At 39.9% G+C, this 24153-nt stretch overlaps 1 protein-coding gene across 4 annotated transcripts in view; it reads left to right on the top strand.

Moving 5' to 3' along the window:
• The window catches only part of GTF2I (general transcription factor IIi), a 96099-nt gene extending 74427 nt beyond the window's left edge, over nucleotides 1–21672 (top strand). For all 4 annotated transcript variants that reach the window (XM_068524992.1, XM_068524991.1, XM_068524989.1 and 1 more), the window contains 18 exons: nucleotides 2019–2202; nucleotides 3208–3266; nucleotides 6359–6430; nucleotides 7631–7814; nucleotides 8466–8524; nucleotides 8948–9022; nucleotides 11648–11749; nucleotides 12350–12415; nucleotides 12746–12929; nucleotides 14211–14269; nucleotides 14647–14727; nucleotides 15150–15233; nucleotides 15399–15582; nucleotides 16655–16683; nucleotides 18375–18416; nucleotides 19219–19260; nucleotides 19724–19800; nucleotides 20533–21672. In XM_068524992.1, the coding sequence (XP_068381093.1) occupies nucleotides 2019–2202; nucleotides 3208–3266; nucleotides 6359–6430; nucleotides 7631–7814; nucleotides 8466–8524; nucleotides 8948–9022; nucleotides 11648–11749; nucleotides 12350–12415; nucleotides 12746–12929; nucleotides 14211–14269; nucleotides 14647–14727; nucleotides 15150–15233; nucleotides 15399–15582; nucleotides 16655–16683; nucleotides 18375–18416; nucleotides 19219–19260; nucleotides 19724–19782 (1565 nt within the window). In that variant the 3' untranslated portion in view covers nucleotides 19783–19800; nucleotides 20533–21672. The remainder of the gene's footprint in view (nucleotides 1–2018; nucleotides 2203–3207; nucleotides 3267–6358; nucleotides 6431–7630; nucleotides 7815–8465; nucleotides 8525–8947; nucleotides 9023–11647; nucleotides 11750–12349; nucleotides 12416–12745; nucleotides 12930–14210; nucleotides 14270–14646; nucleotides 14728–15149; nucleotides 15234–15398; nucleotides 15583–16654; nucleotides 16684–18374; nucleotides 18417–19218; nucleotides 19261–19723; nucleotides 19801–20532) is intronic.
• The last annotated feature ends 2481 nt before the right edge of the window (nucleotides 21673–24153 follow it).

Here is a 24153-nt window from a genome sequence, read left to right as displayed (position 1 = left end):
TGAACACTAATGCACTTGGCCTTCCTCTTTTCTGTAACTTGTGCTGTTTCTCTCTCAACTCCAACAGTTTGGTTCTTTTTTATTTTATAGAAAGTTTGTTAGAATTAGGATTATGTTCTTTTTTGTTATATTTAACAGAATAATTACAATTAATATTACTCCTAGGTGTGAGTGTGAAAGCCTTTAACCATATTTTAAAAGAGAATATTTCTTATAACAGCCATGATCTAAAATTGTATTTGGTTTTTCAAATACGCACTCCTTACTTTTATCAAAGAGATCCTATACTTGAGCCCTTCAGATTCGGTGCTAATGAAATGAAGGAAGAAATTAAGACAGAAGGCCTTTGAATTTGAGAGGAAAGTCAAACTAACAATCAAAGAAATGCAGATTCTTCAAGGAGCCACTCTTTTTTCAACCATCAGATTGTAAAATATTTAAACGTAACACAATACAAGGGAGACCTATAAATGCTTAAATGCTGATATTTTGTAAATTGTTTGGATCTTTCTTCTTACAAGCTCTGTTTGGATGTGGCTTCATAGTAGGGGTTAGTAATTACGTTTTTACATTTTAAAGTTTCAATGCCACACCTATTCAAAAGTAGAAAAATAGTACAATGCATTCCCATATATACCCATTTTTGTAATCAGTGATCTTTAAGATTTTCCACATTTTGTTCATCCTTTCCTCTTTCGTTCCCCTTGTAGGAATTTCATAAAGCATATCACAGGCATTGTGTCATTTTCCTTGTTCAGTGTGCACCATTGAACAACATTGAGTTTTATTTATATTATTTTATTTTTGGCCGCGTTGGGTCTTCGTTGCTGCGCGCGGGCTTTCATTGGTCACGGCGAGCAGGGGCTACTCTTCGTTGCGGTGCGTGGGCCTCTCATTGTGGTGGCTTCTCTTGTTGTGGAGCACGGGCTCTAGGTGCACGGGCTTCAGTAGTTGTGGCACACGGGCTCAGCAGTTGTGGTGCACGGGCTTAGTTGCTTCACGGCATGTGGGATCTTCCCAGACCAGGGATCAAACCCGTGTCCCCTGCGTTGGCAGGTGGATTCCCAGCCACTGCGCCACCAGAGAGGTCCCAGCATTGACGTTTTAAACACAGTCTCAGTGTCCTCATCACGCTTGACAGAATTAACAGTCTCTCTGCTCTTACCCAGTCCTTCATTGAGTTTCCTCATTTATCTGAAAAGTATCTTTTTGCTTCGAACCTGGATTTAAACAATAAAGTTTCGTGCCTTAATTTTGCTTGATATATCTCTTTTAATCTAAACCAGCCTCTGCTTACTATTTTTGTCATTCCATGAATTATTTCCTTGGAAAATGGTGCACTGATGAGGTTTAAGGGGTAAAGAACAGTAATCTCATGGTTGCAATACAGATAAAAGTATAGCCTGAAGTAAGTTAGTGTGCAAGAGCCAATAAAAAGTTTATTGTACTCATGAAGCATTAAGTAGCAAAAGTCTGCCTCCGGATATTTGAAAAAGTAGTATTTAAGTTGCGCTCTTGATTGTTGGTCATGATTTTCTTCTCTTTATTTATTCTCAAAGATACTGAGAATTTTAAAAATAAGATCTTAGAGGGACTTCCCTGGTGGTCCAGTGGCTAAGACTCCACGCTCCCAATGCAGGGGGCCCGGGTTCGATCCCTGGTCAGGGAACTAGATCCCACATGCATGCTGCAACTAAAGATCCCGCATGCTGCAACTGAGACCCAGCGCAGCCAAATAAATATCTTTTAAAAAAGAATACATAAAAATAAGATCTTAGAGCTATTAAGATGGCCTCCGTATCAGGAAACTTAAATTCACTGAAAGTTACTTCTTGATCATGGGTCATTTAATATTTGCATTTGCTGTATTAAGTCTATTTCAGTAGTTGGTGTTGATGTTTTCAGAGTATACTTTGCTTTTTAAAAAGTTGACATATACTTTGCTATGGATTGTATTAAAATATGATTTCAGCGGAAACTTAGTCTCCAGTCTTTTGAATTGCTTTTCTTCTGTAAAGCTGAAGCCTTAGGGAGCACCGAAGCCAAGGCTGTACCTTACCAGAAATTTGAAGCACATCCTAATGATCTCTATGTGGAAGGACTACCAGAAAACATTCCTTTTAGAAGTCCCTCGTGGTATGGAATCCCAAGGCTGGAAAAAATTATTCAAGTGGGCAATCGAATTAAATTTGTTATTAAAAGGTAGGATTATAATTTGCAGAAACAAATTTAATGTCATTAAGAAAAAATTAATTTTATAAAAGTGGGCTTTTCCCCCTCCCAGTTGGACTTACTCTCCATATTTAAGATTAAGGTATTACATTTAGATTCAGTTTTTGAGCAAGTGTCTGTGTAGTACCAGGCACCAGATGTACAAAATTGGGTCCAACAGGAATCCTGTCCTTGGGAGGCTTATTATATAGATCAATGCAGTAAAGTGCTACTTGAACACTTCGGGGGAGAAGGCAAGGGTGGCATGCAGTTTGGTCACTTGTGCATAGAGAACACAAGAAGGGGGTTCAAATAAAGGAAGTAACCTAAGTAGGTAGGCACAGGGAGGTGTCAGATGTACTCGAATGTTCGGATAACCACACCATTCTGTATGGAAGGATTGATGACCTTGAGGGCATAGCATGATAGACAGACTGAGATGGCCCAGTGGAGGAAGGCTTTATGTCCTTCACAGTCAGCAGAGTATTGAAGAGGTTTTAAAGCTGATTCCTCTTAAAATAATTTGAATTGGACCTTAAGAGTGTTATTTTGGCTTGAGTTTGAAGAATAGCAGAGTGGGTAATTTGAGGGCAGGGAGTGGGAACAGAAGGCCCATTTAAAAAAGAAGAATTGTCGTTGGGATAGAATTTGCTTGCTGATTGGGGGTTGTGCATTTGTATGTCTATTTGTTGGGACATGCTTTAGGGTGACATAGCTAGATATATCTACCTGTATTGTGCTCTAGTTCATCTGAAGTTTCAGAAACAGGAGGTCGAACTGCTTTGGGGCAAAACACAACTGTTTTGCACAAGTTAAGCTTAAAATTCCTTTGAGGACATACAGGTGGTTCCACCTGAATCTTTGTAAATTGCTACTTTAAGAATAATTAAAGTCACCAAAATGATATTGTCACTGCAAATGAAGGTAGAGTGAACCACACTGGAAATTAAGGTGGGCTTAAATGCTCTCATCCTGATGTCAATTGTATTTTTACAGACCAGAACTTCTGACTCACAGCACTACTGAAGTTACTCAGCCAAGAACGAATACACCAGGTAAGATAGCTGTGAAATCCTTTTTAAAAGCTTAAGTAAGTAGTTTCTAAGCTTTTATTAATCTTTTACAGCCATGGAATTCCTCTTTTTTCTCCCTCCCACCCAAAAAGTCTTTTGTGGAAGGTCAATACAGGCACTCCTTGATTTATCCACATGAACATAAGCAGTCTGGGGGGAACTCGAGCTTTGAATTTAGACCAGTGGTATTCAGTAGAAATATAACGTGCGTCACAAATGCAAGCCATCTATGTCATGTAAAATTTTCTAGTAGCCAAATCTGTTTTTCATCCTGTAATCAACATAAATACATGATGAGTTAGTTTACATTTTTCATTTCATTTATTTACATTCTTTATTTGAAACTCTGGTGTGTATTACACACTTACAGCACATCTTAGTTCAAGTAGCGACATTTCAAGCGCTCAGTTGCCCACATGTGGCTAATGTGCCAGACCACGCAGATTTAGGCCTTAATCTATTCACAAGGACCTTGTTTTTAAAATGACAAATACTGTGATTGCAGCAGCTGTGCTGACATCATGCCCAGTAGAAAAGAACTTTAAAAGTCTCGGTCTCAGTTGTCTGAATGGTTTTATTTTCTTTGAGGTATAAGTGTGCCTTTATTTCTTTCCCATCTTTTTGTTTTCCATTCCATAATGTCAGAAAAAGTGACCACAACTCGTAGATCTTCTACAACCTTAGGAACTTCTGTTGCTAAGAACCAATGGGTGTTTCTGAATTGTTGCAGTTAATCTTTTCCCTCCCTCTCTCCCCCGCTCCCTCCCTTCCTTCCTTCCTTCCTTCCTTCCTTTCTTCCTTCCTTCCTTCTCTTTCATTTTTGCAGTTAATCATTTTTGTAATTGCTAAGGTGAACTACTATACAGGAGGGGTTATTTGTCTGAACTATAATACTGATTCTTGAGCTTTTAGGGTACCTGGAGGCAACCGGTGAAGGTCACCAGTATGCCAAATAGATTGTATAATCTTTTGTTTATCATGGCATGAGAAGTATTTGAGAAATACTGTACTGGGGAAACAAACTATCTTGTGCCCAGAATCCTGCCGGGGAGAAGATAGAGTTGAGGCTTAACTTCTCAGGTTGAGCAGCAACGTTAACCCAGCAAGCTCCCCAGAATGCTTTTGCTTTAGGCAAAGAAACAAAATATTGGTGACAAATTGAAGATTGGACGTGACAGAGACTTTGCTAAGCAAAGTAATGCAAAGAAAAATATTCCCAAAGGTAGCGCTTTAATATGCATTAGTCTGAGTATGATGAAAGTCTATGTATGAGTTTTCGTTTTGCAAGACAGACCTCAAGTTCAAGCTTGTGATTAATATGATCACTGCTTCTATTAGGAGCAATTCTAATAATGACTGCAAATTGAGGATGTTAAACATGTATTATTGGAACGATCTGTAGGCACCATACAAGTTACTCTGAGGATTTAGTAATATTTTCAGTAGTACTTGATCTGCTGTTTTCTAGCATAGATGGTTACAGGCCTATTATCAAAAGACTCTCCGTTCTCCCAATTATTAACAATGCTTGGCCTTCTACCATTCGTAGAAGACCTTGGAAAGAATCAAAGGTTGTCCTTCTTCATTGCAACAAAATGTTACTGGGTCTGCCAGTCACCCAGGCGTTAGTCTTGCTGGGCCAATTCAAGTCCCAGCGTACCTGACAGAAGAATTGTATTAGTCCTTGCCATCAGAGACATCTACTTAACTCTGAGGTAACAGTTGTATGCTTAAACACACGTGGGTGCACTTTGTTCTCAATTTGGTAAAAGGTAGATGTCAACATGTGAGAAAGTTGTGGCACTAGCCAGATAGCTGAGCTTTGAAGGGGAAGAATGAGAAGGTACTTGGTTCTTGTGTAGAATGGTACAGAGATCTTTTTGTATTAGAGCAGCAAATACCAGAGAAGGAAGTGCAGGGTGAGGCAGAAGGGGAGACTGAGCACCAGGTTAACAGAAGCCCTTTACCTCGGAGAAGGAGAGTCTAGATATTGTTATAGTAATATTCAAATTTGGTTTATACCAGACTGACTTTGTCTGGTCGAATGGCCGAGTTACCATATTAAACCCTTGAGATGCTGGGTTTTCTTTTAAAGAAAAGGTTTTAAAGTACTTTCACAGTAAAAGTAAAGTGGAAATGAAAGATTTTCTGAGGCTCCCAACCTTTAGCAGTATTTTCAGAACTTCTCCAACATTTCCTATCGACTTGTCCACAGACACAAGTGACTTTCACACGTAGTGCGATTCTTGCACTCTCTACCCTTTCCTCTTACTCTCTCTTTCCCTCCTTTCCTTATCCAATACCTCCAACCATCCTCCATTGTCTCCAAGTCTACCTCCGTCCTCTCCATCCTCAGCTCCACCAAACAAGCCCCGATTTTCTGCCCAAGTAAGTGCCACCCTACGTGTCTTTTACAATAGCTTATTTTTTCTTTATTTTTATGTTGTATTTAAAAGGGGATGGTTGTCTTATAAATGAGGGGTAAGGAAATAAACTGGATTCTAGATGTGAGTAGTGCTGAGTGACATCTCCCTAATCACTTTATCATTTATTTCTTGCTGTGATTAGTGAAGTTTTCCTTTGTGTACATCTGTAGGCACACGTGTTCGATAAAACAAGGAATGCCTGTTTAGAAAGCAAATACAAGTGAAGCTCCTCTGGTTGAACCTGGCGTAGGAGGCCTGGATCTTTATATGGCTGGTCCTCCCAACCCTGCGAGGGTTCTTTGATGTACCTCCAAGGAAAAGTGTTTGAAAACCATTCATTCTAAATACTTAACGAACAAGTTCTTCTTTATTTACAATGTAAACTTAAATTTGAATTCTATCTCCCTGTACTTCTGATATTTGACAAGTGCAGGAAATCCTTCTTTTCCTTATCTGAAGTTTTTGCTTTTAAGCAAAATTTTATGAAGAGTGTCACTGGATTGTACACCTAAAACTTATACAATGTTATATGTCAGTTATATCTAAACTTTTTTAAAAATAGCATCACTGGAAAGAACAGCATCCAGTCTAATTTTGTGTCAGCATCCATAAGGGACATTGTTAAATAGATTTATTTTTCCTTTCTAGTCAAAGAAGATTGGAATGTCAGAATTACCAAGCTACGGAAGCAAGTGGAAGAGATTTTTAATTTGAAATTTGGTAAGTAAAACACAGTGATTATGTCTTAATTTAAAAACATTAATGAAAGGCAGTGTTTTGAATGAACATTATAGCAGTTCAGGACCTAAAGAAAGAAGGTCCCAGAAACCGGGTTTGACTTTCTGCTACTACATTCACTACTTAAACTGAGCGAGTTACTTTCTGTCTCCTGGATTCCGTTTTCTCGTGTGTCAGAGTGGGAGAGGAAGGGAGGAGTTGGGGAGGAATCTCAGTTCCGCTGTCTGTACTTGTAACCTGGCTAACACCTGTGGCAAATAGGTTTCATCGTCTGTTTCAACGTAGATTTGTTGACAGCGGTTTCCTGGCGCGCTGTCTTGAGGATTCTGAGGAGGCTCAGCAAGAGTGTTTCAGTTGATTGGGTGTGTCTGTCATGGAGAAGGAAGTAAGGAGTGGAGTGATATCAATATTCCTGGGGCGTTGCCATCGTCGTTTTAATAACTGGTATTGACGTTTGTGTCCTGGATCAGGAATCTTCAATACTCTTGACCAGTTCTGCTCAGATGCATCTTATGCACCTCTTATCTTTTTTCTTTCTTTCTTTCTTTCTTTTTTGCTTTTTTGGGGGGGCCGTGCCCCGCGCAGCTTGTGGGATTTTAGTTCCCGACCAGGGATCGCACCCTGCCCCTCAGCAGTGCAGGCACAGAGGCCTAACCACTGGACTGCCAGGGAATTCCCTCTTATCTTTTAAACAGCAAACTTGCACCTAGACGATAACACAAGGGCTGGATAGTTGCCATTTCGGTAGTATGGCAATGAAATGGCTGTAGTTCATTTCTGCCCAGAGCACGGAGACAATTTTGATTAATTATCCCTTTGATTTGAAGTGGTAAAATGTTCCTCTTATTTTTTAGGCTTCTTCTTCAATTTTACACAATATACTAAGCAAAATACCTATATTACTAAGTGGAAATTGCTAGATTGTTGGGAACTTTTGCACGACGTATTTGACAATGCCCAGATGTCAACTACACTTAGTATGGGGATCATTTGACAATATATACAGATAGCAAATCATTATGCTATACACTTGAAACTAATACATTATATGTTCATTATATCACAGTTTAAAATATATATATATATATATTAAAAACATAAACAGAGACTGCTGTCAGACAAAACTAAAAGACTGTCTGTAAAATTTTACCTTCCATAAGTTATGTTCTCTTACACTTTCAGCTCAAGCTCTTGGACTCACAGAGGCAGTAAAAGTACCGTACCCCGTGTTTGAATCGAACCCCGAGTTCCTTTATGTAGAAGGCTTGCCAGAAGGAATTCCCTTTCGAAGCCCTACCTGGTTTGGAATTCCACGACTTGAAAGGATTGTCCGTGGAAGTAATAAAATCAAGTTTGTTGTTAAAAAGTAAGTTCTCTTTGCCAATGTAGTCATTTCTGGAATTAGAACAATCAAGGCATATTTCTATTTAAATTTTTTTCTAGCTTCAGGTTACGGCTAAGGCTTTGAAGTCCACGATGGAAAGCGTAGCATTGAGCTACAGTCCTGGCCTTCTCCGTTGCCTCCCATCCTTTAACTTGTCCTTGATTTTCTTCATCAGGACGAGGAGAGTTGTACCTGCCTCACATTGGTGGAGGTGAAGTTTGTTAAGAGATGCTGTGTTGTCTCTTACTATTGATAGATACTTGAGGGAAGGATGAAAGTGCTGATTTTTATGTGCTCTGTTTTTCCTGGTTAAAACTTATTGGCAACTGAATTTCAGTGATTAAGTTTCTCATTTATATGTCTGCAGAATTTCAGTAGTTGAAGAAACTAAACTAGTGATAGTTAATTTTCATTTTCATGAAAGAAGTCATTTACTCTTCATAAAATCATTTAGCAGGTATTTGTAGGAAGGAAAAGTGAATTTTTTTGGTCCATAACGGTAGAAACTATTGTTACATTACAGAGTTATTTTGTGCTCGCCTGTATAAAAAAACATTGGTCATCACAATTTTTACTAGCTGTGAAGACCAATATTATACTGGCCACTGTAATGTTTCTTGGTTTTCTCTCTAGACCTGAACTAGTTATTTCCTACTTGCCTCCTGGAATGGCTAGTAAAATAAACACTAAAGGTAAGAGATTATGTATACCTTCGTTATACCTCAGTGCGTTAAAACATACTGAGTTATTGGCAGATATCTTTTTGGGGCTTTCGGTTTGTTTCTTTGCTTTTTATGGTATTTTATTTAATGAACCCCCCTCCTCTCTCTCTCTCTCTCTCTCTCTCTCTCTCTCTCCCTCTCTCCCTCTCTCCCTCTCTCCCCTCTGTCTCTTAAAAGTAAACATTTCATTGGCAGTTTCACGTTTGCAATCCTCCTTCATTCATGTTTCCACAGCTTTGTTGAGACTCATGTGGAGGATTACACTACCAGTTTAATTCTTCAGGTTTCTTTGAAAAGAGCCAAACTGTATGAATTTTAATACTCTGCTTTTATAAAGCATCTCCTTCTGGATTTTTTACAATGTGCAAAAGAAATTGTATGCTTACTTTACAGCTTTGCAGTCCCCAAAAAGACCACGAAGCCCTGGGAGTAATTCAAAAGTTCCTGAAATTGAGGTCACTGTTGAAGGTGAGGTTGCTCTGTGGCCCGTTCCTGTCTGCTCTCCAATTCACTAGTTAATCTGTTGCTTCTTCACTTTACTATTTATATTTTTATGCAAATGAGTTTTTATAAAACTTGTTTTAGGTGCAGAACACTTAACTGCGATAAAGCTAGATTTTTTTTTTTTAATTTATTTATTTTTGGCTCTGTTGGGTCTTCGTTGCTGCGTGCAGGCTTTCTTTAGTTGCAGCGAGCGGGGGCTACTCTTCATTGTGGTGCAGTGGCTTCTCTTGTTGCGGAGCACGGGCTCTAGGCGCGCGGGCTTCAGTAGTTGTGGCGCACGGCCTTCAGTAGTTGTGGCGCACGGGTCTTAGTTGCTTCGGGGCATGTGGGATCTTCCCAGACCAGGGCTTGAACCCGTGTCCCCTGCGTTGGCAGGCGGATTCTTAACCACTGCGCCACCAGGGTAGTCCGAAAGTTAGACTTCTAAATGTTTCTAATTAACAATTTCAATTACAAGGTGGTATTTCTCCATAGCCTCGCCACCACTTGTTACTTTCTGCTTTTTAGATAATATCCATCCTAATGGGTGTCCATTCCTTTTTATTGATGACTGGTATTTCATTGTGTGGATATACCATATTTTGTCTATTCATCAGTTGATGGACATTTGGTTTGTACTACTTTTTGGCTATTTATGAGTAATGCTGCTCTGAACATTCGTGTACAAGGGCAGTGATGGGTTAATGAAAAATGGTTTTGACCTGCCTTCCGATTAACAGAGAATCTCTTTCTGTTGTCTTACCCAAGCCACAGAGGACCTTGTCCCACAGTAGCTTTCTTTTGCTTAACCAGGGCTGTAAATAGACCTCAAATTTAATTTATATTTGTTAAAATACCACAAAATAGTTGTTAGTGGTTTAACACTAACTAATTTGAGTAGTAAAGAGCTGTGTCCATGTTCAGGGACTTTTTGTCAAGAGTGTGATAGCAAGGAGGGACTTTTTTTTTCCCACCATACTAATGTTTTCGTTTAAATTATACATCATGCTTGTCGATGGATTTTTAAGATTACTTTAAAAATCAAATTTATTGAGTACACTTTATATGCGATAAAATGCACGCATTTTAATTGTACAGTTTGAGTTTTGAAAAATGTTTGGAGCACCACTTTAGTCAATGGATAGAACATCTCCCTCACCCTAAAACGTCTCCCACACGCTCCTTGGCAGTCACTCCCTCACAGGCCAGGCCACAGGCAACCATTGATCCCCTTTTTGTCACCATGGAACACTTCTGCTTGTTGTAGAATTTCATATAAATGGAATCATGTTGTATCTTTTCTTTTTATGGTTGCCTTCTTTTGCTTAGCACAATGTTGTTAGATTTATACTTGCTGCATGTTTCAGTATTTCTTTTTCTTGCTGAGTATTACTCCATTGCATGGATTCACCAGAATTAATTTATGCATTTGTCAGTGGGCATTTGGGTTTATTTCCTGTCTATGTCTAGTAAAGATGCTATATGAACATTTGTGTACAAAACATGGCATATGCTTTCCTTCTCTTGAATAGATATTTAGAGTGGAATTACTGGGTTTTTCACTTTCTAGGAAACAGTTTACCAAACTGATTGTATCGCTTTACACTTCTGCCAGGAATGTGTGAGAATTCCAGTTGCCACACATCCTCACAGTACTTGATACCGTCATTCTTTTTATTTTAGCCGTTCTAGTGGGTGTGTAGTGTCATCTCACTTAAGCATAAACCAGAATGACAGTTTATTGATTTTTGAATCTGAAGTAGATATTTCAGTCAGCTTAATTCTGTCAGGTGATCACAAGTCTCTTCCTGTCTTGCCCTGTTACTATTAAAAGGCTGCTTTATGAACATGGAGTATAAAAAGAGATGTTAGTTGAGTGACCTTGGTAGCCTGTTAAAGAAGTATGGTAGTAGGATATACTGAGTTCCTCTGTCTGGTTATTACACCTGCCAGGTCAACCAGGCTGCTAGATCCAGCTGGTCCAGAAATGCTTTGCTTTTATCACCGTGCTCTTTACAGAAGCTGTGGTTTTTATTCGGGAGTTTGAAGTAATTAAAGATTAGAATGTTGAATCTTGATATTTTATTCGATTCTGCGGCCGTTGTCAGGCTTTGAATGGAAAACAACTGATAACCTATAACATTGTTTCTGTATATTACTAAGAATTCAAAGAAAGGATGTGTCAGTGTCAGCTAGAGAATCCAAAGGAAAGCTTCATGTAGCGGAGATGAAATAGTTGTACCTAAAGTCGTGTTTATGTTCAAAGGCGGAAAGAAAAACATAAAGGCGAACATAGGTAACCAGTGGCTTCAGAATGGCGTGATGAATCATTAAGTGAATTGAAAGTTCCTCAGATCAGCCAGAAAGCTAGATGTGTTTTGGGGGGAAATGCCTGATTATAGGGATGGAAGTAGGAAAATGGATGGAGGTCTGTAAAAGTGACAGCAGTGGCTGTTTTCATTGCAGAGTGCTTGTATACACACTGAACTGAACTTTTCCAGCGCAGGTTGGACTTCAAGAGCGTGTCCTAGAGAAGTCACGAGCAGGACGTAAGGATGATTGAATATATGTGCTGATTATGTTTCCTGTTTTTGTGTTTTTATTCTTTAGGCCCTAATAACAGCAACCCTCAAACCTCAGCTGCTCGAACCCCTACCCAGACTAATGGTTCTAATGTTCCCTTCAAGCCTCGAGGGAGAGAGTTTTCCTTTGGTAAATACGTGTTATGTTTTTCTTTATTTCATTATTTTAAATAAAAGGAGTTAGTAAAATATTTTACTGGTTGAATTGTTTTCTTGTTTTTATTTGGTGAGTTAGTATATATTAGCAGTTAAAGGCACAGATTATAGAGCCAGACTGAATTCAAATCTGGTGCCAGTACTTTTTATAATTCTGTGACCTTGAGCAGGCTGCTTAACCTCTCTGGGCCTCAGTTTCCTTATCTATAAGTGGGGATAACATTACTTCCTGTTCCATAGGGTTATTAGGAAGATGATAAATACCAGATCATTTAAAGGGTAAAACTGTATCTGGCACGTAGTAGATACTGTAATTGTTTTGGGAGGGGGGTATTTTGGTTTTCATTTGTTTTTTCATTTATTCATAGCCGACATATTAGTAATATAATAAAACAGTTAGATAATGCATCAGGATTATAGTAGTTATCAAGACATGCCTGTGTTTAAAACCTATGTATTTTTTATTTTGTATTGCTTAAAGATGCACAATAAAAGATGAAGAAGTTCCTGCCATTGGATGTATACTAGTAACTATTACTAACATCTTAATCGCTCTTGTTTTTTTTACATGCAGAGGCCTGGAATGCCAAAATCACTGACCTAAAACAGAAAGTTGAAAATCTTTTCAATGAAAAATGTGGTAAGTTTATTTTGAAATACTATTATTAAAATATGAGGTAGCTTTATTATAAAGTAGAAAAATGTGAGCATGGTAAAATTGTTCAGCATTCATATATTACTGTCATCAGAAGTGTGTGGGTTTTGCAGGCGTGAATTTTATAATTTCCACATTTCTGAGCACCAAGAAATTGAAGAAATTTTTCTAAAATTAATGTGATTTTTTTTAAAAAGAAAGGTTTTAGTAGCTGCACAATGTAATTTAAAATACGTTTTTTAAAAAGGTTTATTAGTTTTTTAAAAAGTTATAAATATGAGAACCAGTAAATGTGTTTTGTTTTTGTTCTTTTAGGTGAAGCTCTTGGCCTTAAACAAGCTGTGAAAGTGCCGTTTGCGTTATTTGAGTCTTTCCCTGAAGACTTTTACGTGGAAGGCTTACCCGAGGGTGTGCCATTCCGACGACCATCTACTTTTGGCATTCCAAGGCTGGAGAAGATACTCAGAAACAAAGCCAAAATTAAGTTCATCATTAAAAAGTAAGGAAATAAGATGAAACAAGATTGGCCATGAGTTGATACAGTTTGACGCTGGGAGATGGCACATGGATTCAACTTTGGAGCTCAGCCAAACTAACCTTAGGGTCAAAGAAGCTCTTTAAGCTGTACCTTTGTATATATTTTAAATTTTTCGTAACTGGTCAAAAGAGGGAGGGCTATGGCTTATCAGAGGGATAACAACTTGATTTTGTGAAGTCTGTGCACAGTGACATTTTTTTTTTTTAATATAAATTTATTATTTATTTATTTTTATTTTTGGCTGTGTTGGGTCTTCATTGTTGCGCGCGGGCTTTCTCTAGTTGCGGCGAGCAGGGGCTACTCGTCGTTGCAGTGCGCGGGCTTCTCATTGTGGTGGCTTCTGTTGTTGCAGAGCACGGGCTCTAGGTGTGCGGGCTTCAATAGTTCTGGCGCGCGGGCTCTAGAGCGTAGGCTCAGTAGTTGTGGTGCGTGGGCTTAGTTGCTCTGTGGCATGTGGGATCTTCCCGGACCAGGGCTGGAACCCGTGTCCCCTGCACTGGCAGGTGGATTCCTAACCACTGCGCCACCAGGGAAGCCTCACAGTGATATCTTAATGGTTGATACTACTGGAGTCTAGGCAGTGGTTCAGTTTTATAAAGCCCTTTTATTTCTCCAGCTTACAGAAGATTTTAAATTTCTCTCCTGTTTGCTTGGAAATCTGTGAATTATGCCAGCACAGTTGAAGTAAATGGAAATAATTAGAGTTAACAAAATACATTTGAAATGGATTGAAAGGAATTTTAGGTTTTATTTATTAAAGGTTACTTCTGAGTTCCCTAAGGATGCCGTCAAATAATCAAAGCTGACATTGCCAACCAGAGTGGCCTCCCTCTGTACCTTCAGCCAGGTCTGTAGAGGCTGAGGCCCCTGCTTCCGCTTCCTAAGAGAGACAGTCTCTTGTGTTCAGGTTTTTACAGCCTGTCTTCTGTTCCCATGCTACCTGCACTCGGGTCTCTTCCTGTTTCCTTCTCCAGTCTAGCATCGACTCTTTCCAGGATATATTGAAACCACAGGAAGAAGCTGTTTATACTAGATGGGGCTGGGGTGGATGTTAAAATCACAAATATAATTAGTCTTTATGTGTGTGTTCCTTTAGAGATCCATGTTACTTCTGTTCTTCCATTACTAAGAATGTGTATTTATAGAAAGTTACTGGCTTTTTAAATCTCTTACTTGTTTAATTTTTAATGTTTTACTATTGGAATGTTAGCCCAAAAGTTTTTTCTCTTTTCTTGTTCTCAGGCCTGAAATGTTTGAGACGGCAATTAAGGAGAGCACCTCCTCCTCGAAGAGCCCTCCAAGTAAGCATGTGCCACAGAAAACATGCTGTTAGACACTTACTTTGCAGCACTAATTTAGAAAATTGTTGAAAGAGTGGCTGCTGAGATAAAACCAGGAAAGCTCATTCAAGGTTGGGGTTTGGACTAGTTTACGATTTTTAAGTTCTTTAATACCTAAGGATCTCCACATATCTGATGCTGTACGAAGCACCACAAGGAAGAGAAAAAAGTGAAAAATGTCTTTCAGGAAGCCTCATATCACAGAACAACAAAACATGTCATGAAAAGGAACAAAGTTGGGTTAAAATACTATCTTTTGTAGTCTGAACTGTAAGCACTTTATTAGGGAAGATTTAATTACATTTGTATATGTTCTAATCTCAAGTTTCTGTTCTAAGGGAAAATAAATTCATCGCCCAATGTTAATACTACTGCATCAGGTGTTGAAGATCTTAACATCATTCAGGTGACAATTCCAGGTATGATCTCTCTGCCTTAATCATAGTTTGTGGGGCTTCATGGATGTTGAATACACTGCACATTGTGTGCTGTCCCCACCAGCCCCTGCAGAAGTTGTTAACCAAATACATCACCTTGTCAGTTTATCGCTGAACAGCTCTTGGCAGTTACTAGACTCAGCATGAGCTAAAACCTGTAGGCTACCCAGATGCCTAGTGTGTTGTTTAAAAAATTTGTATAAGACAGCAAGCAAAAAGCTCTTCATAACTGCAACATTGTCAGTTTGGTGTTATTATTAAATTGTTTGGTTAAATCATTTCAATCTTGATTCGTTTTTTAAAACATTCCAAAAACATAAAGTGGAGTTACATAAAGCACCTAAAAATTTATCTGGTATTAAAATTGCATTATTAAGTTAACAACTTTCTCTTAACCTTTTTAGACGATGATAATGAAAGACTGTCAAAAGTTGAAAAAGCTAGACAGCTAAGAGAACAAGTTAATGACCTCTTCAGTCGAAAATTTGGTAAGTTTTGCATTTGCATAGTATAGCTTGCAGTAAGCAAGGAAATTTTGTCTCAGTAAGATCTTAAAAGTAAATTATGCTCAGGTAGTTTTAATCTGTGCTTTTACAACACTCAACTAAGGTGCTAGGTTCATCTGTGCTTTTATGCCGTTTGTCTTGCTATAGGTGAAGCCATTGGTATGGGTTTCCCTGTGAAAGTTCCCTACAGGAAAATCACAATTAACCCTGGCTGTGTGGTGGTTGATGGCATGCCTCCTGGAGTGTCATTCAAAGCCCCCAGCTATCTGGAAATCAGCTCCATGAGAAGGATCTTAGATTCTGCTGAGTTCATTAAATTCACAGTCATTAGGTACGTGAGAGTTCCTTGCTTGGTCATAAGAATGAACCTGCAGATCATTGAGGCTGAGTCATCTTCCAAAATGTAGTCATATGTAGTACGTTTACCGTGTAATGAAATGAACTATAATGAAATTCTTTAGTACTGTACTATTAGATTCTTTCCTCCTTGTGCTGACTCAGTTCTCTGGTTTTTAAGGCAGGGGATTGTTAGCACACCATGGCCTGTGGACCAGCTCCAGTCTGCCATCTGCTTTTATTTTAGTTTTATGTCTTATTATAACCCAGTCACATCCGTTTGTTTACATATCATCTGTGGCTACTTTCATATTGCAGTGGTAAAATTAAGTAGTTGGGACAGAGACAGTGTGGTCTGCAAAGCTGGAAATATTTACTGTCTGGCCCTTTACAGAAAAATGTTGCCAGCCTCTGCCTCAGGCATCTCTTCACAGGCTTTGGATCAGACAGGGATTCAATACTAAGTCACTTCTGTTTCCTTGTCTGTCCAGTGAGATTGTAGTTGTTTCCTTTGAGAGTGTTAGCTCCTTATCCACAGAGTAGGAATGATGGTTACACCTGCCCTCTAACAGCATTGTGAGAATTACAGTCTTTGATGTGTGCTTGTCACAGTAAGTCTTACGGTATCCTTTTGTCATCCACCTAAGCAGAAGTCCCAAGTGCCCGTCACTCTTTTCTTCCACCTCCCCAAACTTAGCTGTTACTAAATACACCCATTCATTGTCAAGTTCCCACTGTCTGCATAGGACCAACACTCAGAAATAGCTAATGTATTACCTTCCCAAGGCTTTTTCCTCATTTCACTAAAATTTCTCTATCCCCTTTGCATTGTTCCTATTTTTTTCCCACCGTCTTGGTGTAGCATTTTCTAATAATGTGCCATATTAGTTATTCGTATATCTGTCTGTCTATAGATTAAAAAGTATAAGATTAAACAGTAGTGGACAGCTTTTCTCATTCTAGCACGTAAGTGACATGGGCTAAATATTAGTTGAATAAACTGAATATACGTGTAAACTCTTGTAGAGTAGAAAAAAAAAACTTGTACAATTTGTTTCTCTCTTTAGACCATTTCCAGGACTTGTGATTAATAACCGTGAGTATTTCTTGAAGTCTTTTTGGTTTTTCTCTTTTCTGGGATGTGAGAAGGGGGTGGGGGTGTGTGTGTGTGTGTACACTTGCATGTACACTTACCTGAGAGTGTAACATTTTATTATTTCACCTACAGCGGTAATCATTCAAAGTCGTCGTTTTAGCCCTCAGTGTGTGAGGCACCAGGCACTTTCTAGACGTAAAATTGGGCGAGTTGCTTCGCCTTTTTAAATCTCAGTTTACTTACTAGGAAAACGGTAATGATATTAGTACCCATTTTGGGAGTTTTAGAGCATTTTAATTGACACATTATGTGTCAGGCCTCTAAAACAGGGACCAGCAAGCTGCGGCCCATGTCAGTAAAGTTTTATTACAGCACTGCCAGGCCCATTTGCTCATGGCAAACTGGACTGACCTGCAAAGCCTGAAATACTTACTGCCTCTTTGTAATCAAGTTTGTTGACCCCTGACCTAGTATGTGCTCAGTAAGCAAAATCTATATTTGTTACTGTCTTTACTACTACTGTTATTACTTTTACTACTAGTTTGTAATTACTGGGCTGGAAAAAGTAAGTCTTTTCATGTGATTTAGCTACTTCTGTTAATATTTAGGCCTAGTGTCTGGCAGCCACTGGGCCCTCAGACACTGTTACATGAACAAGTGTAAGTGTTCTTCCAGTTCCCTGATGTTCGTATCATTTTAAACAGTGTTTTTTTTAGCAAAACGTAATTATGCTAGTATGTTTTATGTTCTTCTGTTAACTTTATTGTTAAAAAATTTCAAAAGTGAGAATTATCCTTAACTAATACCATTAGCATTTTCAGTCTTTTTTTCCAACTGGTATTATTCCAACTCTTTAAAATCCATCTGTATTGAGTATTCAATTGTATACTTTGTTGGGAAAGTATTCAGGAGTTTTCAGTGGTCAGTGAGCAGCTGAGCCTCGTGAGTTGCTGGTTTGCCCCCTGAGCTGAGAAATTGGGCCGCTCTTGTGCCTGACCCCACACCCCTGTTCTGCTTCACAGTACTGTCGCTGTTCTGTGGCCACCACTCCTTCAGTGTCACGGATTTGGTTATGTCTCTTCTGCCTCCAGGTTTCGAGTTTCACTTTATCACAAAATATATTTATTTGCTTTTTCCCCCAAGCCATGAGTTCTTTTTTTGTAGAATCTGTTTTTATTATAGTATCTTGGCCAAGTATGTTAGTATCTGGGGATGTCAGTAGTGAATGAAAGAGAAGTAAACCTTGCTTCATAGATTTTCAGTCATCTTTGGCATTCAGCTTTAACTACACCCTGGAACTTTGTCATTTAAAGACACCCCATGATAAGGTGTAGGGGTTTTTTGGGGGAAAAAAATTCATTGATCCCAATTCATCTACCTTCTGTGTAATTTTTAATATCAGAAGACACTGGATTTTATGCCTCCCTGCTCCTTTACCTTATGTTTAAAATGTTCAGTTTTGTTCTTCTCCTTGTGCACTAGTCTATTATAGAATTTTATGGTAATTACTATGAATTAGTTACTTTGATGGGACATACTAGAATTTTTAATATTTGTTCTTGTCATAAGGAAAATAGTGCCTGTTACAGCGAAGTTGGAGCATCAGATTAGAGAATGTATGTAAAAAATGCTTTTCAAATGTAACAACATATCATTAAATTATTACTTAAATGAATCTGCTTTCTTTTCAGAGTTGGTTGATCAGAGTGAGTCAGAAAGCCCAGTGATCCAAGGTAAATTAAGCATGGTAAAATCCAGAAGTATTCCTACTTAGTCAATAAAACAGGTCACATAAATTGTGTGGCCTCACATGCTTACGTTTACCTGACTTCAAGGAAAGTTAATTCCACAGCACGCACGTACACACATACGCACACACTCGTGCACATGCAGACTTGTTTGCTTGGATTCCTTTGTCTGAAAGCCTATATAAGCTCAAGCCATAGGTCCTCATTGAGAACTGGACCACATGCCATTTGTTCCCACCGTCCCAGGTCAGGAACCCTGAGACCAGTGGCGAAGAATGCAGTTGTGGGGTGATGGGGGGAGAATGTTGTTTTTTAACTTGGCTTCTTATGCCACTTGTTTCCAATGGTTGCTATAAACCAAAATTATGTTGGGTGGAAATGCATGCATTGTAGTTTAAAAAATTCCTTAGAAACAAAGTGTTTTAGGCCAGCTGTGTGATTCATTGAAAGTAACGAAAGGCTTTTATTAAAAGGGAACCCACAGAAGAAAGGGGAAAAAGACAGAGAGAAAGAAACTCCTACTTTCATGTTAGAGCTATGTTAATTAAGATTGTTATTTAAGATTTCAATTGTGTAGGCAAATTTAACAGGTTTCAGAAAAGCAGGTTTTTGAGAGTCTGGTTGAGTAACAGTGTATTTAATCCCAAGAATCTGTGGCTGCTGTCTCACCTAGACCTGGGCTTTGTGTACAACGTCTAGAGAGCTTTCTCCCTCTAGGCTCTTTTTAAATAACTGAAAGCAACTTTTGAAAAATGTTAAAGTAAAATCTTCATGTATTTCTCTTCAGAATCAGCCGAGCCAAGCCAGTTGGAGGTTCCTGCAACAGAAGGTAAAAAGAGTAGTCTGGTTGTCAAAAAATAAGTGCCAAAGACAAAGGATTAATTGTGTTTTTAAAGCTGTTTAACTGGACCTGTGTGGTTGTTTTGTTTCTGGGTGAACTGGATTTGTAGTTTATGCCCAGAAACATTGTGTTTAGAGATGACTCATGGGTTCTTTTCCTCCATTTTCCCCAAATGACTCTTAATGAATTCTGAAATAGTTGAATGACTGCTGTATAACCTAGATACAGCTAGTGTGGGTCCTTTACATGCATAATTAATAAGATGTTTGTTACTTTGAAAATCTAAGTAACAAAATTTAGAACTTACTGCTAGAGAACAGTCTTATCATTTTTAGTATCTTATAATTCCTATTAAGTCATTGTAATGATAGTTTGGTATGAGTAGATTTATAATTGAACAGATTTGCATTAATAGTGCAGTTAATCGGTTCCCTTTTGTTTTACTTGATAGAAATAAAGGAGACTGATGGAAGCTCTCAAATCAAGCAAGAACCAGACCCTACGTGGTAGACCTCTTCCCTCCTTAGGGTAAATCACCTTCTGTGTCCAGGATGCCATGTGGTATCTTATCTGAACCCACCTGCATATTCATAAGCTAAAGTGTTTTCCCTGCTTCAGCCATAAATGGTGGCCCCGCCTTCAGGGCTCGTGAGGACAAAGTATAAGCATACTGGGTGGTTTGAGCTAGAAGATTCAAGCAGAGAGATTTTCCTTGGATCAATATATGTCAGGCAAAGATGGTAAAGCGCTTTGCCTCCAATGGAAAATGTTTTGTTTCTAATCTATAGGTTAAATCTTGTCCTTGCCATTGGAGTTCACTGTGAGCCAGTATCAACAGACTGACTTTTTTTCCCTAATCATAATAACAGTATTTGCAGAGTCTGGCTGAGCTACACGATCCATTGTGCATCTTGCATAATTAAGTTATAAGCCTGATCCAGTTACTCCAAACATCTTAAACTTGTCCAGGTTACTACCCAGGAGGGGCAGCTCTAGACCAGGAGTCAGTGAAACTTGGTTTTCATGTCGTATTGAACCACACTAAGCCCCAGCTGTTGAATGTTTTCATGATAGTTAGAGGATACAGTTAGCTCTCATCTGTACCTGACACTCCAGAGACTTTTTTTTGGTCATGGAATTGGCCATGTACTGTCAGTCCATGGATTTACGTGGTAATTAAGTTGAGATATTAGTGAATCATAAATCCCTATAATCAGATTAACCTGTTTTCTTGCTTGTCTGTTTTCTCTCCTATTTTAGCTTAAAGTATCAGTGGGTGAGAAGAGCTTTTCGGACCTGTTACTGCCCCAAGCTGTGTAATATACTTGTATAACAGAAATACCTTCTATACAAACCTTTTTTTCTACTTTTAGATAGAAATGTCTACTTTTTCAGCAGTTCTGTGAATTGAATTAAAGAGCAGAGTGACTGTAGATTTGGAATGGCTGGTTTCCTTTGGAATGTATTATAAGGATTTTACAGCAGTGCTGGAAAAACGACAGGGAAAATGACAGGGATGAATCGCATCAGATTTTTTACGTATTCAGCAGAGCCTTCAGCTGTGGTGTTTGTCTCCCAATCAAGTGAAGATCTCTCCTACTGGAACATCTCAGCTTCTGCAGTGAAGAAAATACCTGTGATAGTTCAGCTCTTTAGTTTTTCTATTTGAAAAATCACTTAATTGATCCTTTTGTTCACGGTTCTCCTTAATGACTGAGTGAACAGTTAGTATCTGTATATTTGACTAAACCTTTTCCTAAGCTCTCTATCATGGTTCATATGTTTTTTATCGTAATTAAAAACCAACCATCTGGATCACCTAACAGCCAGTAAGAGGTCAGTATCTCAGCGTGTGGCTTATAGATGGAGTACAGAGAACCTCTTCCATCCACATTTACTTTTCATCCAAATAAAATGCATGGTGTACCAGAAGTTTCAGATCAGGTATAAGTGTTTGGGCAAGCTGAATGACACTAAAGCCTCACTATCATGTAACCCACTGTGGTGTGGAATTCTTTGGAACACTATTCCAGCTTGGATCAGACTCAAGGGGGTTTCGTTGCCTTCGTTACTTTACAATTCTGCTTGTAACATTGAGGCTCCAGTGTGGGGAGTGAGGGGTCAGTAAGCTGATTAGGCACCCTCTGATATTCTGCGCCATTTGTAGGAGAATCTTACATGTGTTGAGATTTCACAAACAGTAAGAGTTGTAAAATACCAGCTATATGAAAAGCTAGAGTATGTGATGGCATAGAGTTTTCATTAGCTTTATCACAATATTCACGATGGAGAATTATATTACATGGTAGCAGAAATAGGCATTTTTATGTGTTGCTTATATTTTACCTCAAATTAAATTGTAGATATAGGGTAATAAATAAAATCCATCCATGCCTTTCACACACTAATTCATTTCTTTCTAAGGTGTTTTCATGACTGTGTGGGGAACCCTGGGGTGGCTCGGCGGTAGGCGGAATGCAGGGCGAGGTTAGGTGGGCGCGGTCCGGAGGCTCAGCTCCTTGTCAGGACACCACTGCTCACGGTGTGTCTGAGACCACTGTGCCTCTGGGCTGAGCTGGGGCTGGAGCCCCCAGCTTTGTATCTGTGACATGCCAGCCGTATGCAGCATACGCGTGATGTTGGAGGTCAGACTCCCTCCCCGGGTAGAGCCCATATGTCAGCCCCTCCCCCATGAAAACCACACACTGGCTCCAGGTCTTCTCTGTCCTCTCCACCATCACCCTCTGCCTCTCCTTTACCCTTACAAGTGTGACCTCAGGGAAAGCCAGACTGGTTTGTTCCTAACTTACCAACCGACATTAGGAGGAGACAGCTGCTGCAGTAGAATCTCAGGGTTCCTTTACTGTGTTCTTAGGGTGTACACAACCTTGCTGCCTCCACCCACGCTTCCCATCCCAGCCGCTGGAGAACCGTAGTCATCCAAAGGCTGCTTTTAAAAGGAGTTAAGCTTGTACGCGTAACTCTTTTAACAAAAAGTTTGTGGGAGCACAGACTTACAAGGAGATCTGTTTCCCAGTGTAAGTGTATACATCCAGTATGAAAATTCTGTATATATGCATACACGTCTTTTGTTTTTATATATACTATTAGAAAGCTTGTTTTTTTTTTTTTAAATATAAAGTTTCTTAACTTCTAACAAGTGCATCCGTTTCTATCCTGTGGACAACAGCACAGGACCAGTGCTGCGTCCTCCTCGTGGTGATACGCAAAAGGTTTAAGAATGCCGTCCTGTCCCATTCTGCCTCTCCTCTAAACAGGCTTACTGGTTCCTTTAAGAAATGTGGAACCTCAGGCAAGGGGTGCTGTTGCTGCATCTGTCTTTGAGTGGAAGAGCCTGGAGGTGGAATAAGTCACTTTTATTTATTAACTCACTGTCGTTTTAACACACCTCATTAACTCTCTGCTTCCCACAGTCGGGTGTCTCAGTAAAGCCTTCCGTAGGACAGCATTGTTTCCTGGCGAGGTGACTGCCTTAGCAATTTGCCTCCTTACCTGCGATGGTCAGATAAGCCCTGGTTTCAGCACCATGGGCTTGTTTTAAAATGGCTGGAGTGTCGCTCTGGCTTGCTCATTCAGAGCCCGGGAACCGTCTACAAGACGAGCCTTCCACCGCCTGTGTTAGTGAACAGGTGGTGCACTCAGAAATGAGGCAGCTGATAAATAACGTGATTCTTCAGGGGGTGAGGGGTGTTAAAACTTGGCCACCAAGGTCTTCATTAGATCAGTAAGGACCGGACTGAAAAACAAACGACAGTTCACATGGGTCTCATCAGTAATTCTAATGTGTTTCTGGAACACGTCCCGATTCCATGATAGTTGATGGTTAAACCTTATTTTACCAGGAAATGCAGCAGAATGACTGGGAACATAGGCCTTGTGAGCAAATCCAACCTCTGCTTCTGGACAGCTGTTATCTTAAGTAAATTTCGGACAGAAAAACGCTAGGACCAAAGAAATGTGTCCATCGCAGGACTGTATGAGTTAAACCCCGTTTGGTGGCGTTGGGCCAAGTGCTAACGACCCCGTGCCCAGCTCTGGGCCTTGGGTGGCGGGGAGAGCTGAGCCCTGTTCATGGGGCAGCCTCTGCCCTCGGGCAGGTGGCAGAGCTGCTGTGGCCACGGCTGTCGGCAGTGCTGAGAGAAGTCTCTGCATTTGCCCAGCCTGCCACCACTCAGACCGTGCAGCGCACGTAAGCTTACCCTGTGGAGCAGTCCGCACATCCTAAGAGACCTTTTTATCTTTTCATTGATCTGAATCATCTGTGATGCAGGAAGTGAGGTTAGGCTTATTCACTGTGCGTTCACGCCCTATGCCCAGGTCACCTTGGGACTTGAGAGATGAGGAAATAAAGACAAGAAATCAGGTCACTGGCACAGTCTTACCTCCGAGACTGAGGGACGAGACTGGGCCCGGGTCTGCAGCGCCCAGTGTCGCCAGGACAGAGCTGCCTACTATGGCAGGCAGCCAGTGCCCCTTTGAAGTAGGCTGGCTCTGTGAGCATCCTTTAGCTTCATTTCTGCCTTTTCTCTTTCCTCCCCACCAGGAACCGGAAAGGTCCGTTGGAGAGGGAGATTGAGAGACCAGACCTCTCCAGTTTCCACACCCCAAGCCCCAGTCTAAATAAACTCAAGATCCTGGTTGGCTTAACCATTAGCGGACAGGTAACTGTCACAGTCTGGTCTCACCTTGCTAAGTGGAAGCCCCACTTTCTGGACTATGTATTTTGAAAGATGTGGTGGTCTCCCAGGGATGCCTCGGTTTCCCTATGATAGGGGAGAAGAGGGAGACGGGATCTGGGGAACTGCGGCCGTCTCTGAGGTCCCTGTTTACTCAGCCCCGAGTCCAGGAGGATGAGCACAA

This window comes from Eschrichtius robustus, chromosome 16 (assembly GCF_028021215.1).
Source record: "Eschrichtius robustus isolate mEscRob2 chromosome 16, mEscRob2.pri, whole genome shotgun sequence".
Taxonomy (NCBI): domain Eukaryota; kingdom Metazoa; phylum Chordata; class Mammalia; order Artiodactyla; family Eschrichtiidae; genus Eschrichtius; species Eschrichtius robustus.
This window is presented reverse-complemented; position numbering and strand designations above follow the sequence as displayed.